Source organism: Anabrus simplex, chromosome 9 (assembly GCF_040414725.1).
Source record: "Anabrus simplex isolate iqAnaSimp1 chromosome 9, ASM4041472v1, whole genome shotgun sequence".
NCBI lineage: Eukaryota > Metazoa > Arthropoda > Insecta > Orthoptera > Tettigoniidae > Anabrus > Anabrus simplex.
This window is the reverse complement of record NC_090273.1, coordinates 41,177,880-41,203,007: the sequence shown is the minus strand read 5'-3', so window position 1 is coordinate 41,203,007 and position 25,128 is coordinate 41,177,880. Positions and strand designations below refer to the sequence as shown.

The window sequence follows — 25,128 nt, the reverse complement described above, 5'->3', positions numbered from 1 at the left end:
TTCTGTTACCAAGAAGGGTTTCAGGCTTTCAAGTGTAGTGTTGCCTTTTCTTGCAGACCCTTCCCTGTAGTACTCACCACAGTTTGAAGTCCGTGGTGTTGCGATTGTGGTTACCAGACGTCCACTTTGCAGTGGAGATAGTGTGGTACATTGGCCTGCAACTAGAGTTGAGTCATCCTTGCCTTTTTAGCTGGTGTAGAATCTTGCTGGAAGGTCCAGGACTCATTTTTGAACATGGTATGACTCAAATCCTTCACGAGAGGGTCCAGAAGAATTTCCAGGGTCACTCCGGCACTCTTATCAAAAAGAATTGCGCCTGATGGGGCCCTCATAATTCCACCCCAAGCATACCATGACTGAGGAGGGGTGGTGTCTCCTGGACCTTGATGAAAGCTCTCTCGCGAATGACTTTTTCATTGGTGAAGATAATGTTCTACATCTCATTGTTGGCATACTGCTGCAAGAGATTCTCAATTTCAGTTCCATCTGTTGCTTCATCTGTGGTGTCAGAACATGTCTGGTGTTCTGCTAAGCCTACGGTCTTCAGAAAGTACCCTGTATATTGATTGTGGTGAAATATTGAGCTACGGTGCTGTTATGTTCTACCTTTGAAAGGGATTTTGCTGGATATGTGCCGTCAGTGCTTTAACAGCCACCACCCTGTCTTATATTTACCCCACTCTGTGCTTTTAAACCATGATGATTCACTCTTTCACTGCTGAACACACTGGTCGTGGCTAATGTTCAGCACAAGGATGGTGCTTACTTCCCGGAAAATCAGTTCTATAGTCAAAACCAAAAGTTTGCGACAGTATTCATAGCTAGGCTAAGGTATACGACTGATTACACTTGTCTGAATACATGGGAGTGATGACTAAACATGTTACTATCCTCAAATTGAATCAGGACAAACAACAAATGCTATTTTTTTTTTCTGTTGCTAATATCTCCATAGGTGCCTCTGCTAACTCAAGACCGAAACGAAATAAATTCATCCCATCTTCTCGTGCAAGCAGTATCACTAGTTTGGTATTTCAAGATCAGAACAGCTTGATATCTTGTGGAGCAGGTGATGGGTAAGTAATGGATTTTTCATTGATGATATGATGATGATAGTTCTCAAATAACTATTGTTAATACTACAAACATTTAGTGTGTTAAGCATAAGAGAACAATAATTTTATTCTCTACCACAGTCATGAATCTATATCAAAAAAACAGCAAAATATCTTTAAAAATTTGAAAGGTACCAGTACAGCTGCCTTGCCATTTAATCATTCAAATCTAAAAAGTCTGCATCCAAAGATAGTGATAATTCTCTCTTCTTTTTTCTCACCATTAATAGTCACCTGCTGTTATGTCTCCCTCCGAGTAAAAGTTCACGAGACCCCATTTTCAGAATTGTTTTGCATGTTCTTTATTAGGAATACGATGGGGTGGGTGACACGGACGAAGATTACACCCATGGTATCCCCTACCTGTTATGAGGCAAGTGAAAGGGGCGACCAAGGGATAATGAAATTAGAATTGAATATTGTAACGTCTCATTTGACATTTTGTTGCTGTCTGGTGTTTAGGTGTGCGAGCATAGGCAGACAACCCATCCCAAGCTCCCATTTATATACTGTATTTTCTCGCACGATGAAAAACAGGCAAAAATTTGGATGCGTACATTTTTCAAGGAATTCAGGTATTTAAGAAAAAAAGATATTTACAATTAATTTACGTTTAAAAGAATACATCAAATATATACACACAGTTGGTTCAACTCATTTGCGGTTATTGTCATTTGGCGTAAAATTACTGCGTGCGTTTCTTTCTGAAAGTCGGATAGAGTTTGTAAGGCAAGTTGGAGACGCAGGTTTGAAGTACCGACACTGGAAAGTTCTCTTCCCGTTTAGAACTGGCGCTACGACCTGAAGTGAAGCAAATATGAACTAATAAAAGTTCAATCCTTGTAAGTACGTAATAATGACATACCGGCAGAAAAAAGAGAGGTCTTACCTTTTTTTAGGGTACCGTCTTAGGAGTTCCTTACAGCACTGGAGGAAGAACTGCTGCTACTGTTATCACTGCTCATAAGAAATCATAGTCACTCCCGTCTAATGAATTGGAGATTCCTGTTTTCTTGAAGCTCTTTTCAATCACCTTCAAAGAAATCATGTCCCAAGCACACATTATCCACTCACAAAGTAGTTCCACAGGTGGTTTCCAAATCTTGTCTGTTGGGGTAAGTTCATGCACACTTTCTGCCATCCAGCACGAATAAAGTTTTCGCACATTATCCTTGAATGGTTTATTTATCAAAACGTCCCAGGGTTGAAGTACCGACATCAGTCCACCAAGAATCACTGCCAAATTGGTTTTCATGGTTACCAATACCTTCTTAGTGTCTTCCGTCAGGTGCCACGAAATCTATCCATTACGAGTAGGGCTGGGCATTGAAGGAGGGACCCTGATAGATTTCCTCAAACTGTTCGTATCTAATCTTGTACGGGTGACGTGTCCATCCACCTATTTCCTGGATACGAACATGGATCCCTCACGGAAATTTTACTTTCGGCATTGTTTTTCGCCTTAGAACAATGTAAGGTGTAAGCTTTCAGCCATCAGCTGTTACAGCAAGCATTACAGTGTATTGTTGTTTTTCACTTCCCATTGTGTGTACGATAACATTCGATGTCCCTTTCGTGGCAAGTCGAAACTTATTGGCGTCTGATCTGTTTCTCCTATTTGGGAGAGCAAATATTCCTTAACTTCGGCATTCTTTGGCATAATGTTCTTCGTCGAAGAGAGAGCCTGTTTCTCTTCCTAAAATTAATCATCCAGCGTCGGCCAACCTTCAAATCAGACACTGATTCCATGTGCAGCAGCTATTTCTTGTCCTTTAATATACAGCATTTCGTGAGAGACGGCATTTCCGTCATTGCATTGTGAAATCGCACATTTAAGTAGATCCTTCTCTACTTGTGGAAACCTGCCATTTTTTTCTCCGCGAAATGCTTTGTGAGACTTGTTGGTCACTTGAAGTGCAATTGTCTGTTTCTGCCAGTAGTGCATGTTGCATTTGGACACTGAATACCGGTGCTTGGGGTCCTGCTGCCCTATTCCCATATATTTTAGCGTAACTGATCACTGCAAGTTTATACGATGCCATATTACTCAAATACTTGCTCATTGTAGATTAATGAACAGTTTTGAGGTCACAGAATGCACATGGACCGCATCCGAAACACTCGTAAAATATGTTTGTAACAGACTGGAATAGTAATACCAAAATAGTTGGTCTGTTATTGGAAATCATAAATTTTCCAGTAAACTCACTCCTCGTTGCCAGCATTTTGCTCCAGTATGCTAAGTTGGGCTCATCGGTTGGTAAATAGCACACCCACCAAGACGCATGGCTAGTGCATACCGTGGAGGCCACTGCGTAGGCTACTTGGAGCCACCGGCAGTGCCAATGCACTATGAGACGTATTGTCTCATTTTCAAAAATTGATGCCTGCCTGGGCATCAGATAAGGATATTGATTCCCATAGGGAACCTGAATATTCTGAACAAATACCCAGTTTCGCAATAGGAAGGCTGCTATTCGAGTAGTTGACATCTTTATTTCAAAACGCATCCGGAGCTTCATGATGGATGTTCAAAAAAGTGTGTGTGTCAGATACGGAACATTTCTTTTTCTGGGATGCGTAAATTATGCAAGGGCATTAATTATTCAATAAAATATGGTAAGTGGAACAGAATATCAAAATCTAGCTGCCAACTTGTTTATTTTATTCTCACCATTTGGTTAAACTATCTTGCTGAGCTTCTATGGCTTAATGACATTTTTTTTAAATACAAAGGTGAAGAGTGGGTATGAATTACTCTGCGCAGCTGGTCTGGTGGATGGTTTTTTATCGCACTGTCTGTGTAAGTTCAACTCCAAGGCAGCTGGAGATTATGACCCCATTTCAGATCTGTTTCAGATTCTCACTAATGATAATTCTGTCCAAGAATTGTGTAAAAATAATGCAAGTTGACTCACAATTGATCAATCACAACATTATTTTTGTGTCTTCTAGTGTGGCATGGGATTATGAAGGTGTTGAGGTAAATGACATAGGAAATTTTGTAATGTATTTATAGACTGATGACAGTACTAATAATCTTTAAATTACTAGAACAGTGATTTATTATTAAATAGTATCCTTATTCAACACATTATGGTATGTGACATCTATAAATTTTTCGATCGTAATTGGATCATCTTCAGTAGATTGGCATATATCATAGTTAAAAACATTTAAAATTGAATAAAGCATGATGTTGTGAATGTTAAAATGTTCTTATTAAGAAAAAATTCATGCTGTTAATAAGCTGTGTTAAAATCTTAAATGTGCTGTTATTCACTTGTCATAATATCCGCTTGATGTTTCACTAGTCAAAACTGGCAACTGGTGACAGTGGTACACTATAGAGGATTCCATAACTGAGATTAGTACGTTTTTTCATTTGTTAGCTGTAATTTGTTTTGCATATCATCTGTTAGAGGTGAGCAGTAGTTTTTTTTTTTTCACCTATTTATTTTTTCTCCCTTTGATATCAGATAGTGTACCTGTATGTTTTCAGCATCTATTCATAATTCATATGCTTTTTGGGGTATATTACTTTCAGAAGCAAAATTGATGCTATATTGCATCAACTGTTCTTATTATAGTTAAGTTTTGGCAAGACAGGTAAATCATTGAGCATAGGTTTTTTCAACTGTCATTTCAATAGCTAAGCCGTTTGGAGCAGAGATATTGTTCATCTCAATCTAGCGATTTTGTTGTAATCGTTTTTACAGGCTAATCAAAGTATGGGACCTGCGTAAGAACTACTGTGTCTACAAACGAGAGTCTACCCCACAATACGCACTTCAGTATCCAGGTAACATGACCAAGAATGGCTTCACCAACCTCGTCCTTGATCCTTGTGGAGTACGGCTGTATGCTAACTGCATGGACAATGTCATCTATTGTTACAACGTAGCCACCTACGAGAATGAACCTAGTGAGTAGTGGCGCAAGCCTGTCAACTTTTTGAAGTTGTTATATGTTTAGTCCCATGTTCAGTTTACTATGTTTAAAAATTGTTCATGTTGCGATAAGTATTGTATATTCTTCCACTGCATATCTTGAAAGGTGTGAAATTGTTACATTTTTCCTTTACAGTAGAATAATTGAATAATAATAATGCCCCCTTTTTCCTGGTCTAACTCAGCCAGTGCACGAGAGATCACAGGCTGACCTTCTATTAGAGGCATTTAAAAGGGATAGGATTGGCGACCATACACAAGAACAAATTCAAACCCAATCTTTGACATTTATTCCATAAGTTCTCATAAGAAAATGAATCTCAAAATATTCTTGCTGCTTTTCAAAATGAACATTTTCACTTTATTGACATGATCTGACTGTACAGACAATTCTTCATCTGTGTAGGCAAAAGGTTATGCTCTGAAAAGATAACAAACAAAAAATTAGGCCTTCAGTGGCTTTAAAATCAAAAATTAAATGAGGATGAACCTTTTCCTGACTAGTCTAATTGACATATGACCTTTTACTTTCTCTGTTCCAAAATAAAATCATAATTCCATTTAAACACGTGGTGAATAACTTATTTACACTTCCATTAAGAATTATCTACATTATCTCAAGTTTAGGTTATATTAGTTTTTCCCCCCCTGTTTGACTAGCATTGAATTTCTTCATGCCAATTTTCTGTTGTCACACTATTGTGTTATAGAATTAATTGGCATGAAGTAATTCACTCAAATTTTAACACCTGTTGTTGTCAAATTAGACAGTTCTAATCTAAATTTACAAGCATATCGGCATTTCACATCATCGACTCGCTGAACTATAGAATTGTCAAATTATTAACTTCTTGAATCATTTAATTACCGTATAATCCCGAATACCCTGCCATCGAATAAGACCCGTACCCTAAATTTGAGACGGCAAAATACGGTAAAAGAATCAAATAACCTACAGTAGAAGTCCGTTATAGCGAGAATTCATAACATCGAGAAATTTACTCGCTATAACGGATTGTCGTTATATCCGATTTTGTATAAAAGTCGGAAAATACTTCGTGCACTTTAAAATCGGTATGAAACGGCAATCAGTTTGTTCAAAACTTGCGTTTCCGCAGATGATATCTACACTACGGCTTGCTTGTTTATTTTTCGTAATCTGATACTACGGGAAAGTGTATGTTTAACCCCTCAGCGTCGCAGCCGTTCAAAGAGCTTCCTATCCCGCGGCCGAATGAGATTTCAAATACGCGTGACTGAAATACATTGATTCACTTAAAGCGTTACTACTAGTATAAGAGTATCCCGATATTCACGAAATTTGGAATTCCTTATGGTAGAACTATGTACATGAAGATAATTACATAATTGTTTCACATTTCCTTAGTAATTCAGTTCCGTGTGATAGAGTTCGAAGCACTCTTCGAGACAGAGACCCAAGGCACACTCCTGGCAGCAGTACACCGATGTCTTCCTTTCACCGTGTTTTGAACACGCAATACAACGTCTCTGAGGTTTGGATTTAACACTCTTGGGTGCTAATTTCCTGATAAAACATATTTCCTGCAACCTTGGAACTGTATTATCTGATGCGCGCCGGCCTTGAATATTTCGTTTCCCGCCCGAGAAGCGTATTTTGTATTACGTAAACAAACCTTCCATCACCTGAAACTGATAAGATAACTGCTCAATGTTTGTCCCTGTGACTTGTCTAAATATTATTGGAGAATCTAGGAATCATAATTCACTTTTGAAAACTTCCCTTTGACCTGCATGCGTATCTATAGTCTCCTACATGAAATTTCCAAGTACTGGTTCCTCCTCATCGTCACTCTCATCATTTACCACTGCATCGGCCACAGCCACATCATCTATTTCATTATCACTACTGCTAATACTGCCACTACTACTTCCGACTAAACTTTCATTTGAATTATACAATATTTCAAGCACGTTACTCTCAGCAGGAGCCAGCCATTGAGCGCGGTGAGTCACACAAGCTGATGAAGATGCAGCGGGACCGAAAGCGGCAGGACGAAACTGAATGAGGGGAATAACATTTATGACGAATCAAACCAACTCGATACATATTTCAGATTAAAAGGTCGATACATCGTCTTTCAAACGAGATATATACCATGCACAAGTGCTTCTCGTGTCGTATGACAGAAAGCAGCACTAACTGATGCCTACTCAGAGCACTCGTGGAGAGTTACGAAAAGACTACAAGCTGAGAAATAAAGACAAATATAATAAATAAACCGCACTCTTAATACAAAATTAGAGCAAAGAACATCACACGAAAAGACAAACTTCTCAGATCATCATTTCTTTATTTTACTGTGTGGGAAAGAATGAAGCAAGCGGACTATTAAAAAAGCAGGGATTGGTGCTCAGACATAATTGACAAATACTTATCCTTGCAAAAGCAACTACACTTTAACGATTTTCAAATCTTATTTAGAACACTGATAAACCCGAAAATGTCTTCTTGGAAACAAAACAATTTGCATATCCATAACACCAAAACTCTTTGCGCTATAGCCGTAAATGCGAAACCATGTATGGGTCTATACCACGTATAGAGGTCGGCGGCTACGGAAGAAAAGGGGGTCTATACCACGTATAGAGGTCGGCGCCGAGGGGTTAATTACATTCTGGAAAAAATGTAGTACTGGTACCGTATTTCTCCGAATCCAAGATGAACCCCACTTTTTCCTTCAAAAAATTTAAATCAGGCTAAAAAGAAGTTTGTAAAATCGTATGAATACCTTCTTGTACAGTAGGCTTACGCATTTTTAGACGCCAAATTTTTACTTTTGTTACGCTGTATTTCTTTTTTCTTGCAGCTGCATAATTATTCTTGATTTCCGCGGTTTTAAGGCCATTAACTTAACATTGGCACAATACCGAAGAGAACTCGTTGAAAATTTTCCGGAAATACCTACTCCATGTGTCTCTACAATACAACGATCCATCAGGAAATTATTCTTGCAGTCTATAAAACTGTTACTTTTACGCAGTGTCAGATATAACCGGCTACCGCTAAACGCACGTCTCGCTTGTCGGGTTCGGCCAAATTCAGCGGCTAGCTATGTATAGGCCTAATCGCGAACGTTGATAGTCAACGAACGAGTTTATTGCGCCACGGTATGGCCATTCCGCCCTTGCGTTTTTCGTGCACGTACCTCACAATTTCATCTTCGACTTATTTAAAGCGTCCTTGTTGCGGACCACTTAATGCTTTTTTTTTTTTTTTTTTTTTTTTTTACCTCTTTGTCTTCACACTAACGCCAAATATTGGCTTTAGTTAGGCCTATGCCGTATTTTCTTGCGGCTGCACAAATATTCTACATTTCCGAGTGTTTAATAAACGTTAACTTAAAATTGGCATTATAATATCGACTAGAACCCGTTGAAAATTTGCCGGCAATACCTTTTCCACGTATCTTTACAATACGACTATCCATAACGAAAATATTCCTGCTGTCTATGAGACTTTACTAAGCGTCAAGTAGGCCTACAATAGACGCGTTATGGACTCTGCCACTGAGTAGCTGTGGCTTTTCTAAGAATTCGAAGGGTCGCATATTTTGATGCCGTTCTGCAGATTTGAGAAACACACAGGCATTGTACAAGCGATTGTCGCGGCTAGCAATGTGTAGTAAAGAGGCGGTCGTTTATTGTCAACGAGTTCTGGGCGAGTGTGAACAGAAGCAGCGTGGTTACCGCGGTAGTTGCCAATGGTATCCATTAACTTACTGTTAGGCCGCGAATGCAACAACCCTTGAGTTTTCGCATGAGATTCTGAGAAAAAAAGTCTTGGATTCGGAGAAATACGGTATCACTCCAGATATTTATGTGGCAAACACCTCAGCTTTCTTCTTCAAACAGCGTCACCTAACCTAACCGTTTATGTAGCCTATCATGAAAACGTGTTTGAAACGCATGTAGAGAAATAAACTCCTCGCGAAACATTTACATGTAAATAGCCGTAACTAGACGCGAGAAGATATGAAATATCCTCTGAAGTCAGTGATGTACGGTACTCTGCCATATCTCGACGTGTATCACATTCTTACTTAATTTCCGTATATTAAGATATTTTTTACTTCAGTATTTATTTTTAACGAGTTAAAAACTGCTATCGACCACGTTATTTACGCATTTATTACAAAAACGTGTTATTCTCTTTCATTTTGAATTTTCTTTAGAGAACAGCAGTCTGTTATTACTAATCATCTCCAACATCGCCTTTGAATGTCAACGAGAGAGCATGCATATGCACAAAGTGAGAAAACTACACCGTACTGAAGATGATCGATCGCATTTTGTTGCAAACGTTTGTTTTCTTATTCAAACAGTGTCACGAATCCTAACTTAACCGTACTATACGTATGATGAAAACACGCTTCAAGCGCTAGAAGAGAAATTCTACCTTTCTCGCTATGAATTTTCATAATAGCCTTTCCGTAATTTAACCAGACGTTTCAAAATATAAACTAACCTCTGAAATCAATTAAGCACTCTGCCATATCTCGAGGTGTATCCCATTCTTATTTAATTGCAGTATTTAGCCTCAAAATTAAGCGGTCGTTTAGTCAGCCTTAATTTTTAACGAGTTAACAACCGTTATCGGACACGTTATTTACGCATTTGTTATGAAAAAATGTTCTCTTTCATTTCGAATTTTCTTTACAGAACAGCTGTCGACGGATATTACTAATCGACTCCGACATCGCCTTCGAATGTCGATGAGAGAAATCGCTAGTGCACATAGCGAGGAAACGATGCTGAAGATAATCGATCGCATGCAATATCATCCCTGGGGTGCATAAATATCTGTAATCAAAAAAATCGCGCACGCTAAATCGCTCGTAATAACGGATGCGCCAGTGATAGGGTTCTCGCTGTAACCGAAGGATGATACACAGTTTAATATAGGAATTTTGAAGGGACAGAAAAAAGTCGTTGCTATAACGGAGTTCTCGTTATATGCCGTACTCTCTATAGCGGACTTCTACTGTATTTAATTTTCTTCAAATATACCACAAATATAAATACAAACAGCTTACAATTAATAAAATCATCACATAAATCGCAAATAAAATTGGTCCAGTACTCAGATCATTCACAATTCAGTCATCATCTAAAGTTTCACCATAGGAACTTTTGTCGCTGACATCTTTCCACAAATAGTCGTCCTCGCTACCGTCCACTGAGTTTGTAATTCCACATTTCTTAAAGGTTTTGAACACTAGATCGTTGGGAATGCGTGCCCATGTTGTCTTGATCCAGCTGTATATTAGCCCCACTTCAGGCCTCTTCACTCGTCCGGTTGGTGTTAACGTGTGATCACCATTAGACATCCATTCGGTGTACAACTGTTTCATTGCAGTTTTGAAAGGCCGGTTCACGCACGCATCCAATGGCTGTAGAAAAGGAGTCCTCTGGGAATTATAGCAAGATCGGTTTTTCTTTTCCTCCACATATGTTCTACGGCGTCAATTGTATGTCCTCGGTAACTGTCCACCACAAGCACGTTTTGTTTTCGTAACAAAGCTCCCGGGCGACATTGCCAAACACACTTCTCCCAGTCCTCAACTAACATCCAGCCGGACTCGTGTTCTAACAATAACACCGGGCGGCAAGTTTCCTTTCGGAAGTGTTTTCATTTTCAGAACCACATATGGAGGGAGTTTGGTTCCATCCGCCTAATACGCACTGCATTACCATGCATCATTGCTTTTCGTTACCACATGGTTTGATGGTTACACTTTTAGAACCCTTCATATCCACTGTATTTTCCAACGGCATTTCAAAATAGACAGGTGTCTGGTCAGCATTCCCAATTTGAGACAGTAAATAAAAATTTTGCTTCCTCAAATGAATGTGACGCTGGAAGGCCGTTGATTTTTCTTCATGTGCCCCAGGGAGACGTTGTGAAATAGACGTTCGTCTCTGGATGCACGATCCCTTTCTCCGATAAAAGTTTCGGATCCATCCGCGGCTTGCAGTAAAACCCTGTGTTTTGAGTTCTTTTGAGATCTCTAGTGCTTTTAATTGACACATTTCACTAGAAACCCCATATCCTTACTCGCGTTTTTCTATCACAAGTTTGTGGAGTCATTCTTCAATTTCCGGAAACACTGCACTCCGCCCGCGGAACGCTCTACGATCGCCGTTACTTTTTAGAAGTTTTTCTTTCTTTATCTGCCAATCACTAATACACGATTCATCAACATCGTACTGTCTGCCAACGGCACAATTTTCGTATTTTTCAGCTTCGCTTACAACTTTCTCACGCACAGTAAATGACCGCAGGCACCGTTTTGAATCCATCACTTACTATCGAGACTGCACTTCACCGGACAGATACGGAACTCAAATGTTAGTGAGGTAGATTTTCGTAACCAACCATCTCGACTCTCGCAAAGTACGATATCCCGCAAGATCAGCTATTCGCGCACCTAGCATGCCGGCAACACTTGTGAAACAAATGGCGGTCGAGCATCCGCAGCAGTACCTTTCATATTTACCCCATATTCTGTTATTTACAGTATTGCATTACCTTACATTTCGCATTTACATGCCACTGTAACCGTATTGAGAAAAATCTATCTTGTTTTCTAGAACGCAACTAAAACACACTAAGACCTGAATGCCCATTTACATGCGGTATATTGAGTATGGTAACTGTATTCAAATCTATTTCAATACTCCATATAAACGTAGTTAATATTTACGAGAATGAACAGCTTGAATACGATCCGCACCCAAGATTTAGAGTCAATATTTTGCGGGGGGGGAAATGCGGGTGGTATTAGGGATATTGCAGTATTTAGTCATTAATTCTTTGGTCTGCTTATTTGATTATTAATTATTTAGTCATTCCTGACTTGATTATTAATTATTTAGTCATTGCTTGTTTGATCATTGCTTTGCCTTCAAACTAGATGATCTTATTCATCTTAATTCAACCCATAAAAACCTAAATCTTATCATTAAGTTAAGGTGATTTCAATAAACACTTCCACAGGAAAATAGATCGACAAAAGACAACGCTGAAATAATCTGGATCATCGTAATGAACACATGACCAGATTAAAGCAGGATGTTTACAATTTAGATCTGAAAAATATCGCTAAATACAACATCCACACAAATCATTCGCACAATAGGTATGCGAAATTTTATATACATTATTTACAGTTGAATCCTGGCATATATTTATTGTTTCATGATTTTTATTCATGATCAAAGTCAGTTAAATCAAATAGATGAACTTAGGTTCGTTAAACATGTTCGACTTAAAATGTGGTACGTGATCGAATAAGAGTTATCACTTTCACAGAATGTATTATTTGCATACGACGGAAGATCAATTAGAATTAAATGTTACCATCCGAAGATCTGACAGAAAATAATAATCAGTACCATCAGGTGGGTTATCATCGCAAATCGGTAACATGTGATCGGTAAGCATCAATTAATTTATAAAACTTGCTCCAAAATTACAATAAGACTCTGTGTTCCAAAATACGAGCTTCAAAGTCACTATAATTTTATCCCACAGGATCATCAATAGTCCGGGCAAATTCCTGACGTAGAGCACTCTAAAAATCATTTCCAAGAGGTGCCTGTTTGTGTTGAAAATTTTCGCCTAATTTTGTCATTTTTTAACAATTAGTTTGGTATATTTTTAGCTATTTTTCTTTCATTTCATCAATTTCGCTAAATTTTTTTTCCACTTTTCAGCAATAACAAGTAAATAAAGAACATACTTGATAACATTTTTGCAGTATGACAAGGTGAGCCCTTTTTGCCAGCCGTTAAGGATTTACGTAGGTAGTTCCCTTCTGTGTCCCTTCACTATTGTTATTTCGTTTCGGTGTTTTCCAAATTGGTACGTTCCTCATTGCCAGATGTTTCATTCCAGGCTTGTCAATGTCATACCTACCAACTTTTCCGATTTAGGTGGGAGACTCCCGATTTTTGACAGTTTTTCTTGCCTCCCGATTATTCTATTATTTCTCCCGATTTTAGCTTATTTTTGGTGAATTTCAAACATTCGTTTTCATATCCCGCCATTTCATCTTCGTACGGAAGTGGCCGGAAGTCCTTCGCTCATTGGCTGCTTTCAGATGAAATATCGACGTTTGTTAATGAGAAATGCGTGCGAAAGTGCGATGTTTATTGAAACCTGTATATCGCGACGTCTATATCGATTGTCGATCTCTCGTTCTCGCATGCTATGTTCGTGTTCGTTCACATCAGTCTAATACCAATTTAAATGGTCCGTTATTTGACATAAATTTTCCAGCTAGCTCATTCTTGGTTGCCAGCGTTTCGCCCTCGTGTGCTAGGGTGGGCTCATCAGTTGGTACCTAGCACACCTACCAATACGCTGGCTAGTGCATACCGTGGAGGCCACTGCGTAGGCTAACTGGAGCCACCGGCAGTGCCAATGCACTAAGAGAATTTGTCTCATCACTAAAAATTGATGCCTGCTTGGCCATCAGATGATTTAGATGTTGATTCCCATAGGAAATCTGAAATATTTGTCCTGAATGAGCATATTTATAATACCAATTTAAATGGTCCGTTATTGGACATTATAAATTTTCCAGCTAGCTCATTCTTGGTTGCCAGCGTTTCGCCCTCGTGTGCTAGGGTGGGCTCGGGCGAAACGCTGGCAACCAAGAATGAGCTAGCTGGAAAATTTATAATGTCCAATAACGGACCATTTAAATTGGTATTATAAATATGCTCATTCAGGACAAATATTTCAGATTCCCTATGGGAATCAACATCTAAATCATCTGATGGCCAAGCAGGCATCAATTTTTAGTGATGAGACAAATTCTCTTAGTGCATTGGCACTGCCGGTGGCTCCAGTTAGCCTACGCAGTGGCCTCCACGGTATGCACTAGCCAGCGTATTGGTAGGTGTGCTAGGTACCAACTGATGAGCCCACCCTAGCACACGAGGGCAAAACGCTGGCAACCAAGAATGAGCTAGCTGAAAATTTATAATGTCCAATAACGGACCATTTAAATTGGTATTATAAATATGCTCATTCAGGACAAATATTTCAGATTCCCTATGGGAATCAACATCTATATCACATCAGTCTAGTCGATTCTAGAGACTAGTCCCCAGATTTTGAGGTGTTTTAAATAAAGTAATTTAGTGATAATGTCAAAGATAGCGACTAGTGACTTTTATAGAGAATTTAGGGAGCATTTGGAGATAATTCTGGTGAATTATAATTTATTACTTGATAGAAATAACATTGCGCTTCGCATGATCGCACGGGCGCATGATGCAATATATTAATCTATGCATTTGCTGGTAATGCATCTAAGTGAATAACTGTCACACGTGTGGAGCACGAGTTCATACTATTTTCGGAAGGCTTATGAGAGACCAATCATCTCTCTCACTCACTTCGGGTGTAGGAATGGGTATGTATAATTTTTAGCCTTGTAGCCTCGTATAGCAACAGTCGGGTTTTGAGACAGTAAGTGTTATGATATACTATAGTAGTCCTGTGTTGCGCAAGACATGTAGAGTAAGCAGTTTTTACCATTGTATCTCCCGATTTTTCCTGATTTTCATATCTAAATTCCTGATTTTGGGTTTTGTAAAGTTGGCAGGTATGCAATGTCATACCTTCATATAGGCGCACGCCTGTTATGTTCTGTGACCCTCTCAGACTGATTCTGATGGTTCTGTTAGCTTCTGCTTCGAACGCTTGCGCTGTACCGCGTCCGTGGAGCTGTCTGGTGATGAATGAACGTACCATTTCCACTTCTATTAGGTAACGTCTGAATTCAAACTTCATTGTTTTAGAAGCCTTTCTCATGGACAGTCGAGATTTTCTTCTGACGACGCAGGGCAAAATTTTCTGGAAAACTTAAAGAATTTCACCTTATTTTCTTGACACGCTATAAGCCCAAAAGCCTATATGTCAAAAATTATTGCAGTTTCATACCAATTTTATTGTGTAGGAGTTTTTCCCCACACTTCTATGGAAAATCAGAAATTACGACCATGCGCTATAGGGAGTAAATTTTTCGCTGTTGTGAATTATCGCTGTAACGGACTTCTACTGTACAGCAAAATACCGGTATAACAAAATTTTGGGGTCCTCAAATTGATTTGTTATACTGAAACTTTTTTAGACTGAAGTAAGTTGGTTCTTAAATACTCTCCTGTTAAAACCGTTGCAGGATGTACGTTGCGTAATTCACGCATTTTTTTGTTTTGTGTTAAAATACATTTGAAAACTTCCTGTTCATAAATTATTCAAGGAATTGAGATATTTAACAAGTTAATTTACATTTTAAAGATACATCAAATATACACACAATTGGTTCATCTCATTTTCGGTTATCGTCATTTAGCGAAAATTTTTGACGTGATGTCTTTTCTGAAAAGTCAAGTAAGGTACATCAGACAAGTTGGACACGTGGATTTGGAGTATCGACACTGGAAAATATTCTTCCCGTTACGGGCTGGCAATACAACCTGAAGTGAAATACATGAACTCGTAAGTATATGTGCATAATAATGACATACCGGCAAAAAAGAAAACTGTCCAGCACGAGAAGGGCCGGGCATCTAAGGTGGGACTGTGCTAGATTTCCCCAAAGCCAATCTTGTACGCGTGACATGTCCATCCACCCCTTTTCTTGGATACGAACGTGCATCCCTCGCTGAAATTTTACTTCATTGTTTTTCGTTTTAGAACAACGTAAGGTGCAAGCTTTCTGCCATCACCTGTTACAGCAAGCATTGCAGTACATTTTTTTGCTTCTGGTAGTGTGTACGATAACACTCAATGCCCCCTCCTTATCAATTGTTCGACTTTGTGGCATATGGAAACTGATTCGCATCTGACCTGCGGTTCCTATGTGGAAGAGCAAATATTCCTTCACTTTACGCTTCTCAATGACTAAATGATGAAAATCGGTAACATTTTGGTTGAAATTCTTCAGCATTTTTTGACATAATGTTGTTCTTTGTCGAAGAGATAGTCCAGTTCTCTTTGTAAAATTAATCATCTAGCTTTGGCTAACCTTCAAATCCGAGATACTCAGTCCATGTGCAGCAGCTATTTCTTGTCCTTTAAAATAGAGCATTTCGTGAGAAATGGCATATCCAGTGATCCGTAACAAAATAGTATATTTAAGCAGATCCTCCTCTACTTTCGGAAACTTGCCAGCTTTTGGTCTGCAAAATGCTTTGCAGGACTTGTTGGTCCCTTGAAGGCACTTCTGTTACCACAGTAGCGCACGTTGCCTTCGGTCACTGAATACTTGCTGCACTATGCCCGTATGTTTCGGCGTAACTGATCACCGCAAGTTTATATGATTCAGTATTACTCAAATTCTTGCTCACTGTGGACTAACAAACAATTTTGATATCACAAAAAAACGCATGTCTTGTTCCCGAAACACTCGTAAAATGTGTTTGTACCAGACTGGAATAGTCGCTAGCCACTTCTGCGCTAATTCGCTCGCTGAACTAGTGCAGTGGTATTCCCTAACGGCTGATAACAGCACGTTGCCAAGTATTTGGAATGCCTGGTTTTGCAGTAGGAAGGCTGTGCTAACTAAGTAGTTGAGATCTTTATTTCAAAACACATCTGGAGCTGCGTGATGGATGTTTGGAACCAAAAGTACTGGGATGCGTTAATTATGTGAGAAAATACGGTAGATAAGAAAGCTTAACGTTTATTGTATGAAAGGAAAATTAGGATATATGGACACAAGGTAATGATAAATATTAATCATTACAAGTGTTGACCTGTAGAATTTTCAGCGTATCAAATGTTACATTGTTTTGGTGCACTATTTTCTGGACTTCTATTTTTTTGAAAAAGTCTTGTGATTTTCTTCTGAACACTCCCACTTACAAGACAGTCACCAAGCACTGCGCATGGATATAAAATGGATTCTGGCACATTCCTTCAATACAGAGGAAAATTTTGAAGACAACGTGCCATGTTTAGTCTGAGTGTCATCCAAATTTTCTGTGATGTCTTCTGCATAAACCACTACAGCTTTTGTAAAGCAGTTTCCAGTTATTTTCTCTTTCATTTACTTCCATCCAGTTCTGAACACCTGCATTGCTTCCAGTATGTTGACATTGTCTCCCTCCAAGGCAATATAAAACAGGACATTGGCTTTAATTTGTGTTTCTATTTTTTCAAAATATAAAATATAAATTTGTTTTAAGAAACGCATCATAATTTTCATGCTGCTGGGTAGACCATCCACTGATCAGAATTGTCATGCGGTTTACCCTCCGCTTATGTATTGCACCCGCTCACCTCCTGAGTCCCAGACTAGCATTTATCTCAGGGGTGATCAGTTCGAAAACGAGAAAAAAAATTTATATAAAGAAAATCAAAAAAATATATATCGGCGCATCAAATGAACACAGGGATGAACGGGGCATGCAAATTTAAGGTTACGGGGGACGACTCATTCATGGATACAAATTTTTGGCTCCACAATAGGACTGGGAAGTGACAACTTAAATTCCATGGGCATACTGGACTAACTACAATGAAAAGATATGGAAACTGTTTCCTATTTAAATTGCAATGAGGAGCAATTTATTCACTTATTTTGCATACTACACATGATGACAATTTTACATTGGGACACTTTAATCCTGAAAAATAAATGACATAATACTTGGATTTTACCTCACTACTCTGGTAGTGTAAAACATTTGGTGAATTCGCCCCAATTGGTTACTGGGGATCGAATTCACATCCGTATGATTGGACGTTTCACCGCTGGAGATCTTCTTTCGGAGACGAAGGCACGACAGTAACTTTTTACTGTCGTCTCCTCGTTCCGTTTGGACATGAGACACTTCCGGTATGTACATTCTGGTGAGCCGGACACCCACCGTAGAAAATGTTATCGCCTCGAAAAAACGGGAATTTATAATACGGACAAACTCTAGCCTATTATTTCCAGATTCACAAACACGCCAGGTAGAGTTCATTAACTCAAAGCCTGTTTCAATATTTACACTTGTCAATACGACAAGACGTACGGAAAGGTTCATTACTATGCTCTGACCATGAAAACATATGCCGTCCGTGGGTTATTTACGTATCTACTGCTAACAATCTCCCCGTGAAAACCCAACATCTGGTTCGGAGCAGTTTGACACAGGATGACTGTCCCTATCATATCCTCCTATGATTATTACATAATATCATCACCATTCTTTATCTGATCATTATCATATTCTTTGACTACCATCAATTAATTTATTATTATCATTAATTTCAATTATAATCCTATTTTTGATTATTATCATTTGTCATCCGGGATGATTATATGCCAACCCTTGCCGACGTTTCAAACGAAGGGTCGTTCTTCCTCCTAATTTATCCGCACAATATAATGATCAGCTTCCTCATAAATATTATTATTATTATTATTATTATTATTATTATTATTATTATTATTATTATTATTATATTCGTAACAATGAATCATCGCCCATTAAATATCTTAATTTCCTTTCATCATAATTATTATTCTCAAATTACTATTGCAAGTTCTTTATCTTATGCCCCTTCAACTTTATTATTATTATTAACATCATTATTAATAGTGGAAATCGTGATTATCGTAACCCGTAATCATCCTTGCTATAATACTTCAACTTCTCGCTCTTATTATTTTCATCAAAAATTAAAATTTAAAAAAAAGTAGCTTCATTGGTTATTCTTCTCCTTCTTCAAATATTTTATTTATTATTATTATTAGTTAAAAATCTCAAACCTTTCATTTCAACTCCCAACATTATTATTATGTCCAAAATATAAAAAAAAGTAAATTCTTCAAAAAAAAAAAAAAAAGTAGCTTAGTTTTTATTTATTATTATTATTATTATTATTATTATTATTATTATTATTATTATTATTATTATTATTAAAAATGGAAAGATGATATTTTAATTTCCACTCTTTAGAATTTAGTCACATATGTTAAATCCCGTTATGAACCACTAAGATCTGCTTTATATCGGTCGGGACAACACGGTATTCGGGACCGTACCTTCACTTTCGTACTGCCGTTAATTTTATATGGGGACACCTGTCCTCCCAAGACACATCTCACAACCTATGGCACATCGCGGCTGGGCAAATACCTCCAATGCTGGCGATTGCTAAACTATTCCTTCAAATTTGAAGTCCATTTCCTTTCATCGGAACTCTTCAAACATTTAATTCATAAAATAATCCTCGGTGCGTGGATTCTACCACTAATAACACCGGCGTATGCATTTATATCATCTTAGGCGTTGAGACTCATCTATTTCATCATTACAAACAATACGGCTCAATTTATTTCACGCCGGATATTCGTCCCTCATGACTTCCAACTCTAAATATGGGCTCAAATCATTCTGGGCTTTTAACATATCGTGACCATTCTAATTCACGTGCCTATATCGCTTTTAAACAAAATTTTAATGGTTAAATTAAAGTCCAAAAACGTAAAATCAAAAATTTACGTAAAATCAAACTGACTACGCGAATGAAAGTCTTTATCGCTACATGTCATCTCCACATTGATTATTATATTTGCACTGGCTAACTCGCGAAGCACCGTCATTATTATTATTATTATTATTATTATACTTTAACTTGCACACGCCCAAATATTATTATTATTATTATTATACTTTCCTTTGTCGACTCACAAACATGATTATTATTAGTATTTTAATGACCTTCCGTACGCAACACAAATCTTACATACTCTGGCTCTTTCATAATCTGGCTGTCTGATAGAAATTATTCCTAATTAAAATACAAATGATCACCGCAGTGAATGAAATCAAATAAATGGGTTAGCACAAAAAAGGAATTTAACACTTGAAATGAACTTACGTCAAAGTATTACAAACAGCATGCATTAATTGAAGGAAATATATCCCATATTTACATTATATACAACAAACAAATACTCAAATTAATTAATCTAACCCATTATTACGTTAAATATAAATTAGTTCGTCCGTCTAACAAAAAAATAAAATCATGGACTCGGGAAGCGGACCATGTTAAGTAAGCATAATTAATTTACACTGAACCTCGTTTAGTCGCGATAACATCCCCCAATATCAAAATTGTGTACTCATTCCTATGTAGAATTCCATTGTCTCGTAGCAGATGAGATATAGGCCTTACGGCCCCATGGTGATCTACTCGTCCATCATGTCGCACAATACAAATTTAACACAATAAAACACTTCTGGGTGACTACCCATGATTAATACCTTATTACACTATTTTACAGAGGAATACTACTAACAAAAAAAAAAAACACTTATAGGTGCTCCTAGACCCCTGACACTCGCACAATATAATCTTCATATACGCCCGAAACACACGTCGTGACACATTACGACGAAATGTCGTTCATTTAAACCGGCGCGTATCGCGTCTTCAACCGGCACTTCCTGGTTTATTTCTAAGCTGTCTTGATAATCGCCTAGCTCCTATGGTTCCCTGCTCGGATAGTTATTCACCGTCTATCTTGAGGTGTTTACTTCAGGCTCCGCACACTGCCTTCCAAAGGTACTATCGGCGTTCCGTTAGTTATTTATTATTTAATCACATGACATTGATTAAATTCAACATACAGTTGTACTGATTAGTTACACTCTGTACTATGGATAATTTCACTGTTCGTATTCATTCTCCTAATAATTCACGCACTTTCAGCTTTAACTGACTTCGAATGCGTCCCGAGGTACTGACTTACAGAGTCAACGTGTCAGAGTCTCAACTACTTCATACGACTGACACGACTGGTGACCGATAACGACTGGTGACTGGTAAGAACTGAGTGATGTGAGGTTCGCTACTGGACTTTTATGGACGATATGATTTCCCGCCGGGGTCATCCGCGGTCAACTCCTGGAGAGGGGGATTGGTTATCCTAAATCGGCATATGCAGGCGGATTTGGATCTCTTGCTTTATCCTACTTAATACACTGGCGATACACATTCATGTGTCGTATTCTGAACTCCTATCGTTCGGTGATCATGGAAATATCACTTACTTTCTGTCCTCCACCTTTCGCGCGCTAACTCGGCGTCCCTGATGGCGTGCTCATCTCGACCAATGGCAAGATAGCGTGGGTCATTTCCACGAATTCATTACTTTAATTTATTACGATTACAATTAATCAACATGGGAACGATATCACAAAAATCCCCTCTATTCAATTATGTGGTTGAAATAATTTAATTATTGTTATCGGAGAAGCTAACTGGAGTTCACTCTGAGTTTTTCTTATGTTGGTTTATCTGCGGGCCTGTGATAAATTTTCTCATTGGTCAACACCGCTTCGGTTAGTTTGAAATCTCTTCCTTGTAACGTTGACAACACCAAATGCCTCGGGCGTGGAAAAACTGGCACGTCACATTCTCGGTATTGGTGATACATCCGCTCGCCCTTGGTCCGAAATATATACTCTTTCACTTCCTCGAAGTCATTACTTCGTTGTTGTGAGCTCTAGCTTTAATCCTCTTATCTTCTGGCCAAGAAACATTTTCCCCTTAATGACAAGCTTACACGGTGGCGACGGACAGTCGCGATATGTCTAGCTATGTTGAAATTATCCCGTCCACACAAAACTGACACTGTATTCATTTAATATTCCTATTTATCAGTATTTCTCGTATCAAAATCAAATCATGAAAGATAGAGCCTATCTCATCAGGGTACAGTATGTAATCGGCTAGTTTCATCTTTGTTGACGTAATGAGTGTGCTGTCTGGTATTAGATGCATAGGATTGTGTTGTGCGAAATGCACTGTGATTAAAACAGGATTCATTTCTGTTATATTTTGAAAAATATAGTTATATAAGACAAAAGGGCTAAATTTTAATTCATTATATATACCGGGCGAGTTGCCTGTGTGGTTAGGAGCGCGCAGCTGTGAGCTCGCGTTCGGGAGATAGTGGGTCCGAACCCACTGTCGGCAGCCCTGAAAATGGTTTTCCGTGGTTTCCCATTTTCACACTAGGCAAATGCTGGGGCTGTACCTTAATTAAGGCCACGGCCGCTTCCTTCCCATTCCTAGGCCTTTCCTGTCCCATCGTTGCCATAAGACCTATCTGTGTCTGTGCGATGTAAAGCAACTGGCAAAAAAGAAAAATTAATTCGTTATAGTGAAAGTTTGGAGTTTGTTAAAATCAAATATTTTAATACACATTAAATAGAAAACTGAAGGGGCATAAAAATATTTTTGCAGTCTGAACCTCTCGTATTGGCGTTCGTTGCGACATTTTACTGTACTATGTTCACGAACAGAAACTAGGAACGTGGGTATAAGTTATTTCTGAATAAATATGTGCATGGGTTTTATGCAGGTACAGTGTAGTTCTAAATCATGCAACAAAATACTCGGGATCTTTTTACTCCAAAAATGTTAAGTGAGGAGTAATTTCAAGTATTAAAATAAACCCCATCATGGGCAGAACTGAATGGTTCCGAATTAACAATGTGCTAAAACAAGGGAGCGTGTTGTCACCTTTACTGTTCATATTGGTGAGAGATGACAGTGTACAGGCAGCAAGGGAAGAGTATAGAGGGGAAAGAATGAATGTTATGATGTTTGCAGATGATGTGATGTGGACCGTGCGCGTAGAGGCGCGCGGCTGTGAGCTTGCATCCGGGAGATAGTAGGTTCGAATCCCACCATCAGCAGCCCTGAAAATGGTTTTCCGTGGTTTCCCATTTTCACACCAGGCAAATGCTGGGGCTGTACCTTAAGGCCATGGCCGCTTCCTCCCAACTCCTAGGCCTTTCCTATCCCATCGTCACCATAAGACCTATCTGTGTCGGTGCGACGTAAAGCCCCTAGCAAAAAAAAAGATGTGATGCGGGAAGAAGCTGAATTTACTGAATAGAAGGATTGAACAGTGGGGATAGAGGATCAGTATGGAGAAAAGTAGTGATGAGTAGAAGGAAAAAGGAGCTATCAAAGTTGGAGACAAAGGACTAGAAATAGCAGAACACTTTCAATACTTGGGAAGTGAACTGACAGAAAATGAAAGAGTGTATGTAGGAGACAACTGGGAAGTGCCTTCTACCACCAGGTATGGAGATTAATATGGAGCAGAGATGTACGAATGAAGACTAAAGAAGTAATGTACAAGAGTTATTATAGTCCACAAAACTTCTAGCGATACTTGGTTTTATGGGGTTGAGGCGTAAGGAGGGAGCTACCCCTGTCCCCGTAATACTGCCAACTGAATGGAAATGAAATCTGATTTGAATTAATAGTATGATCGATTCGATATTTATTTTCTAAACCTTTATTATCTTAAGCCAACAACTGTGTCACACATTGTATAACATTTCTCGATGCGAATCTTGTTCCTGGCTTGACTTCTCAGAAATATCACTTCCACAATTACTTTCACAATCGTCACTGCTATCTGCAGTACTATTAGTTACAATCTCATCCATGGCTATTTCCATGAAACCGTCGCGCCTCCAGTATTGCTCTTCCAGTTCTTTCACCTTTTTGCAATACCCCTCCAATCTGCGGCAGATGCTAAATGTAATGTCCCGATGGTCAGTTGCTGTAAGTTAACTGCTGACATGTCTCCCGTAATATTGAGTCCTTTGAATTCACGTTTTATTTTTGCCCATGCTATTATTCTTCTTCCCTCGCTGTGTATAGCCCTGGATGGTCGTTTCTGTGTAGGAGTCCTAGCTTGCTCCTGTGATGTACTTGTATTTTCATCACTCATGTTCAATCCTAGCCTATATTTTGGCTTTGCTGTGTAAACAACTACAGTACTAGTACATAAAGTGTACGCCAGATGTCTCATGACGATGCATAATCGATCCACAGTTTGTATCAAAGGTTGCCAATACGAATCTCGAATATAACTGAGGTCTACCGATTCAGCCGTTGGGAGCTGAAGTATCACTAAAAGATTTGTGTAATATACCTATGACATGCAGCAGAAACCTGAACAAGAGAGAGAGATGAGAGTAGAGTACAGGCTGCTGAAATGAAATTCCTGAGATGTATGGTACAAAAATACAAGGAAGGGCAGAGTGAGAAATGAAGACATATGGAAAGAGCTAACTGTGCAAAAAGTAAATAACAAACTCTAGCAAAACAGATTGAAGTGGTTTGGACATGTCAAGTGGTTGAAAGAAGTAAGACAGAAGATGGAAGAGAGGGCATGGAAGACAAAGATTGTAATGATGGACTACGAAAAGCAGCATAGGACAACGGATCCTGAACTGGAACACAGTGATGCATGGAAAATGGTGGAGAGGCAGAACGAAGTGGAGAGGATCCTTATTTGGGGAAATGATAGTGGTGGTGATAAATTTTTCCACTAGTGCATTGAGTATTACCAGTGTAATTTCCCACAAGTTTTAACAGTATTTTTAAAAGGTTCTACTAGACATTTTCTTGGTATTTCTTCCTTAGAGTAGCTTACAGGATACCTCCTCCACGATGTGAACCACGACATTGTTTTTCCAGAGTGGAGGAGTTGCTCAGTTTCAACATCAACTCTTAACATTCCCTTGCGAAAGAATGAGGCATAAGCTCACCTGAAAATTTCCCAAGAGCAGTTAACACTCACAGAACATGTATAAATCATACTGTTGGCATCTTCTGTCTCTCCCCACCATGCACCCACCTTACCTGACACAAGCTGTATCTTTTTGTATGTTTCAGTATTTGATTTTATTGACCATTTCAGTGACTGTTACACACACAATACTGTATATGTGCAATCTTATTTAAGAACAAATTTTTTTTGTATGTGCATAGTTTTGTTAAATATTTATATTGAACTCAATAAATACTGTAGTAGAATAAAATATAAATAATTATGAAGGAACTCGTTACATCCAACTGGCATGAAGTCTGAATTATCAATGTACAAGCATTAATACAAATTTCTCTGGTGCAAACTGATTATAAATCTCAAAAATTCACAATCTTTTCTTAATGATTGGTTGGGAAACGT

The 25,128-nt window shown here is 38.5% G+C and overlaps 1 protein-coding gene across 3 annotated transcripts in view; it reads left to right on the top strand.

The window, feature by feature from the left end:
* l(2)dtl (lethal-(2)-denticleless) overlaps window positions 1-25,128 on the top strand; it is a 66,288-nt gene that overhangs the window by 26,241 nt on the left and 14,919 nt on the right. For all 3 annotated transcript variants that reach the window (XM_067153999.2, XM_067153997.2, XM_067153998.2), the window contains 2 exons: window positions 956-1,076; window positions 4,835-5,040. In XM_067153999.2, the coding sequence (XP_067010100.1) occupies window positions 956-1,076; window positions 4,835-5,040 (327 nt within the window). The remainder of the gene's footprint in view (window positions 1-955; window positions 1,077-4,834; window positions 5,041-25,128) is intronic.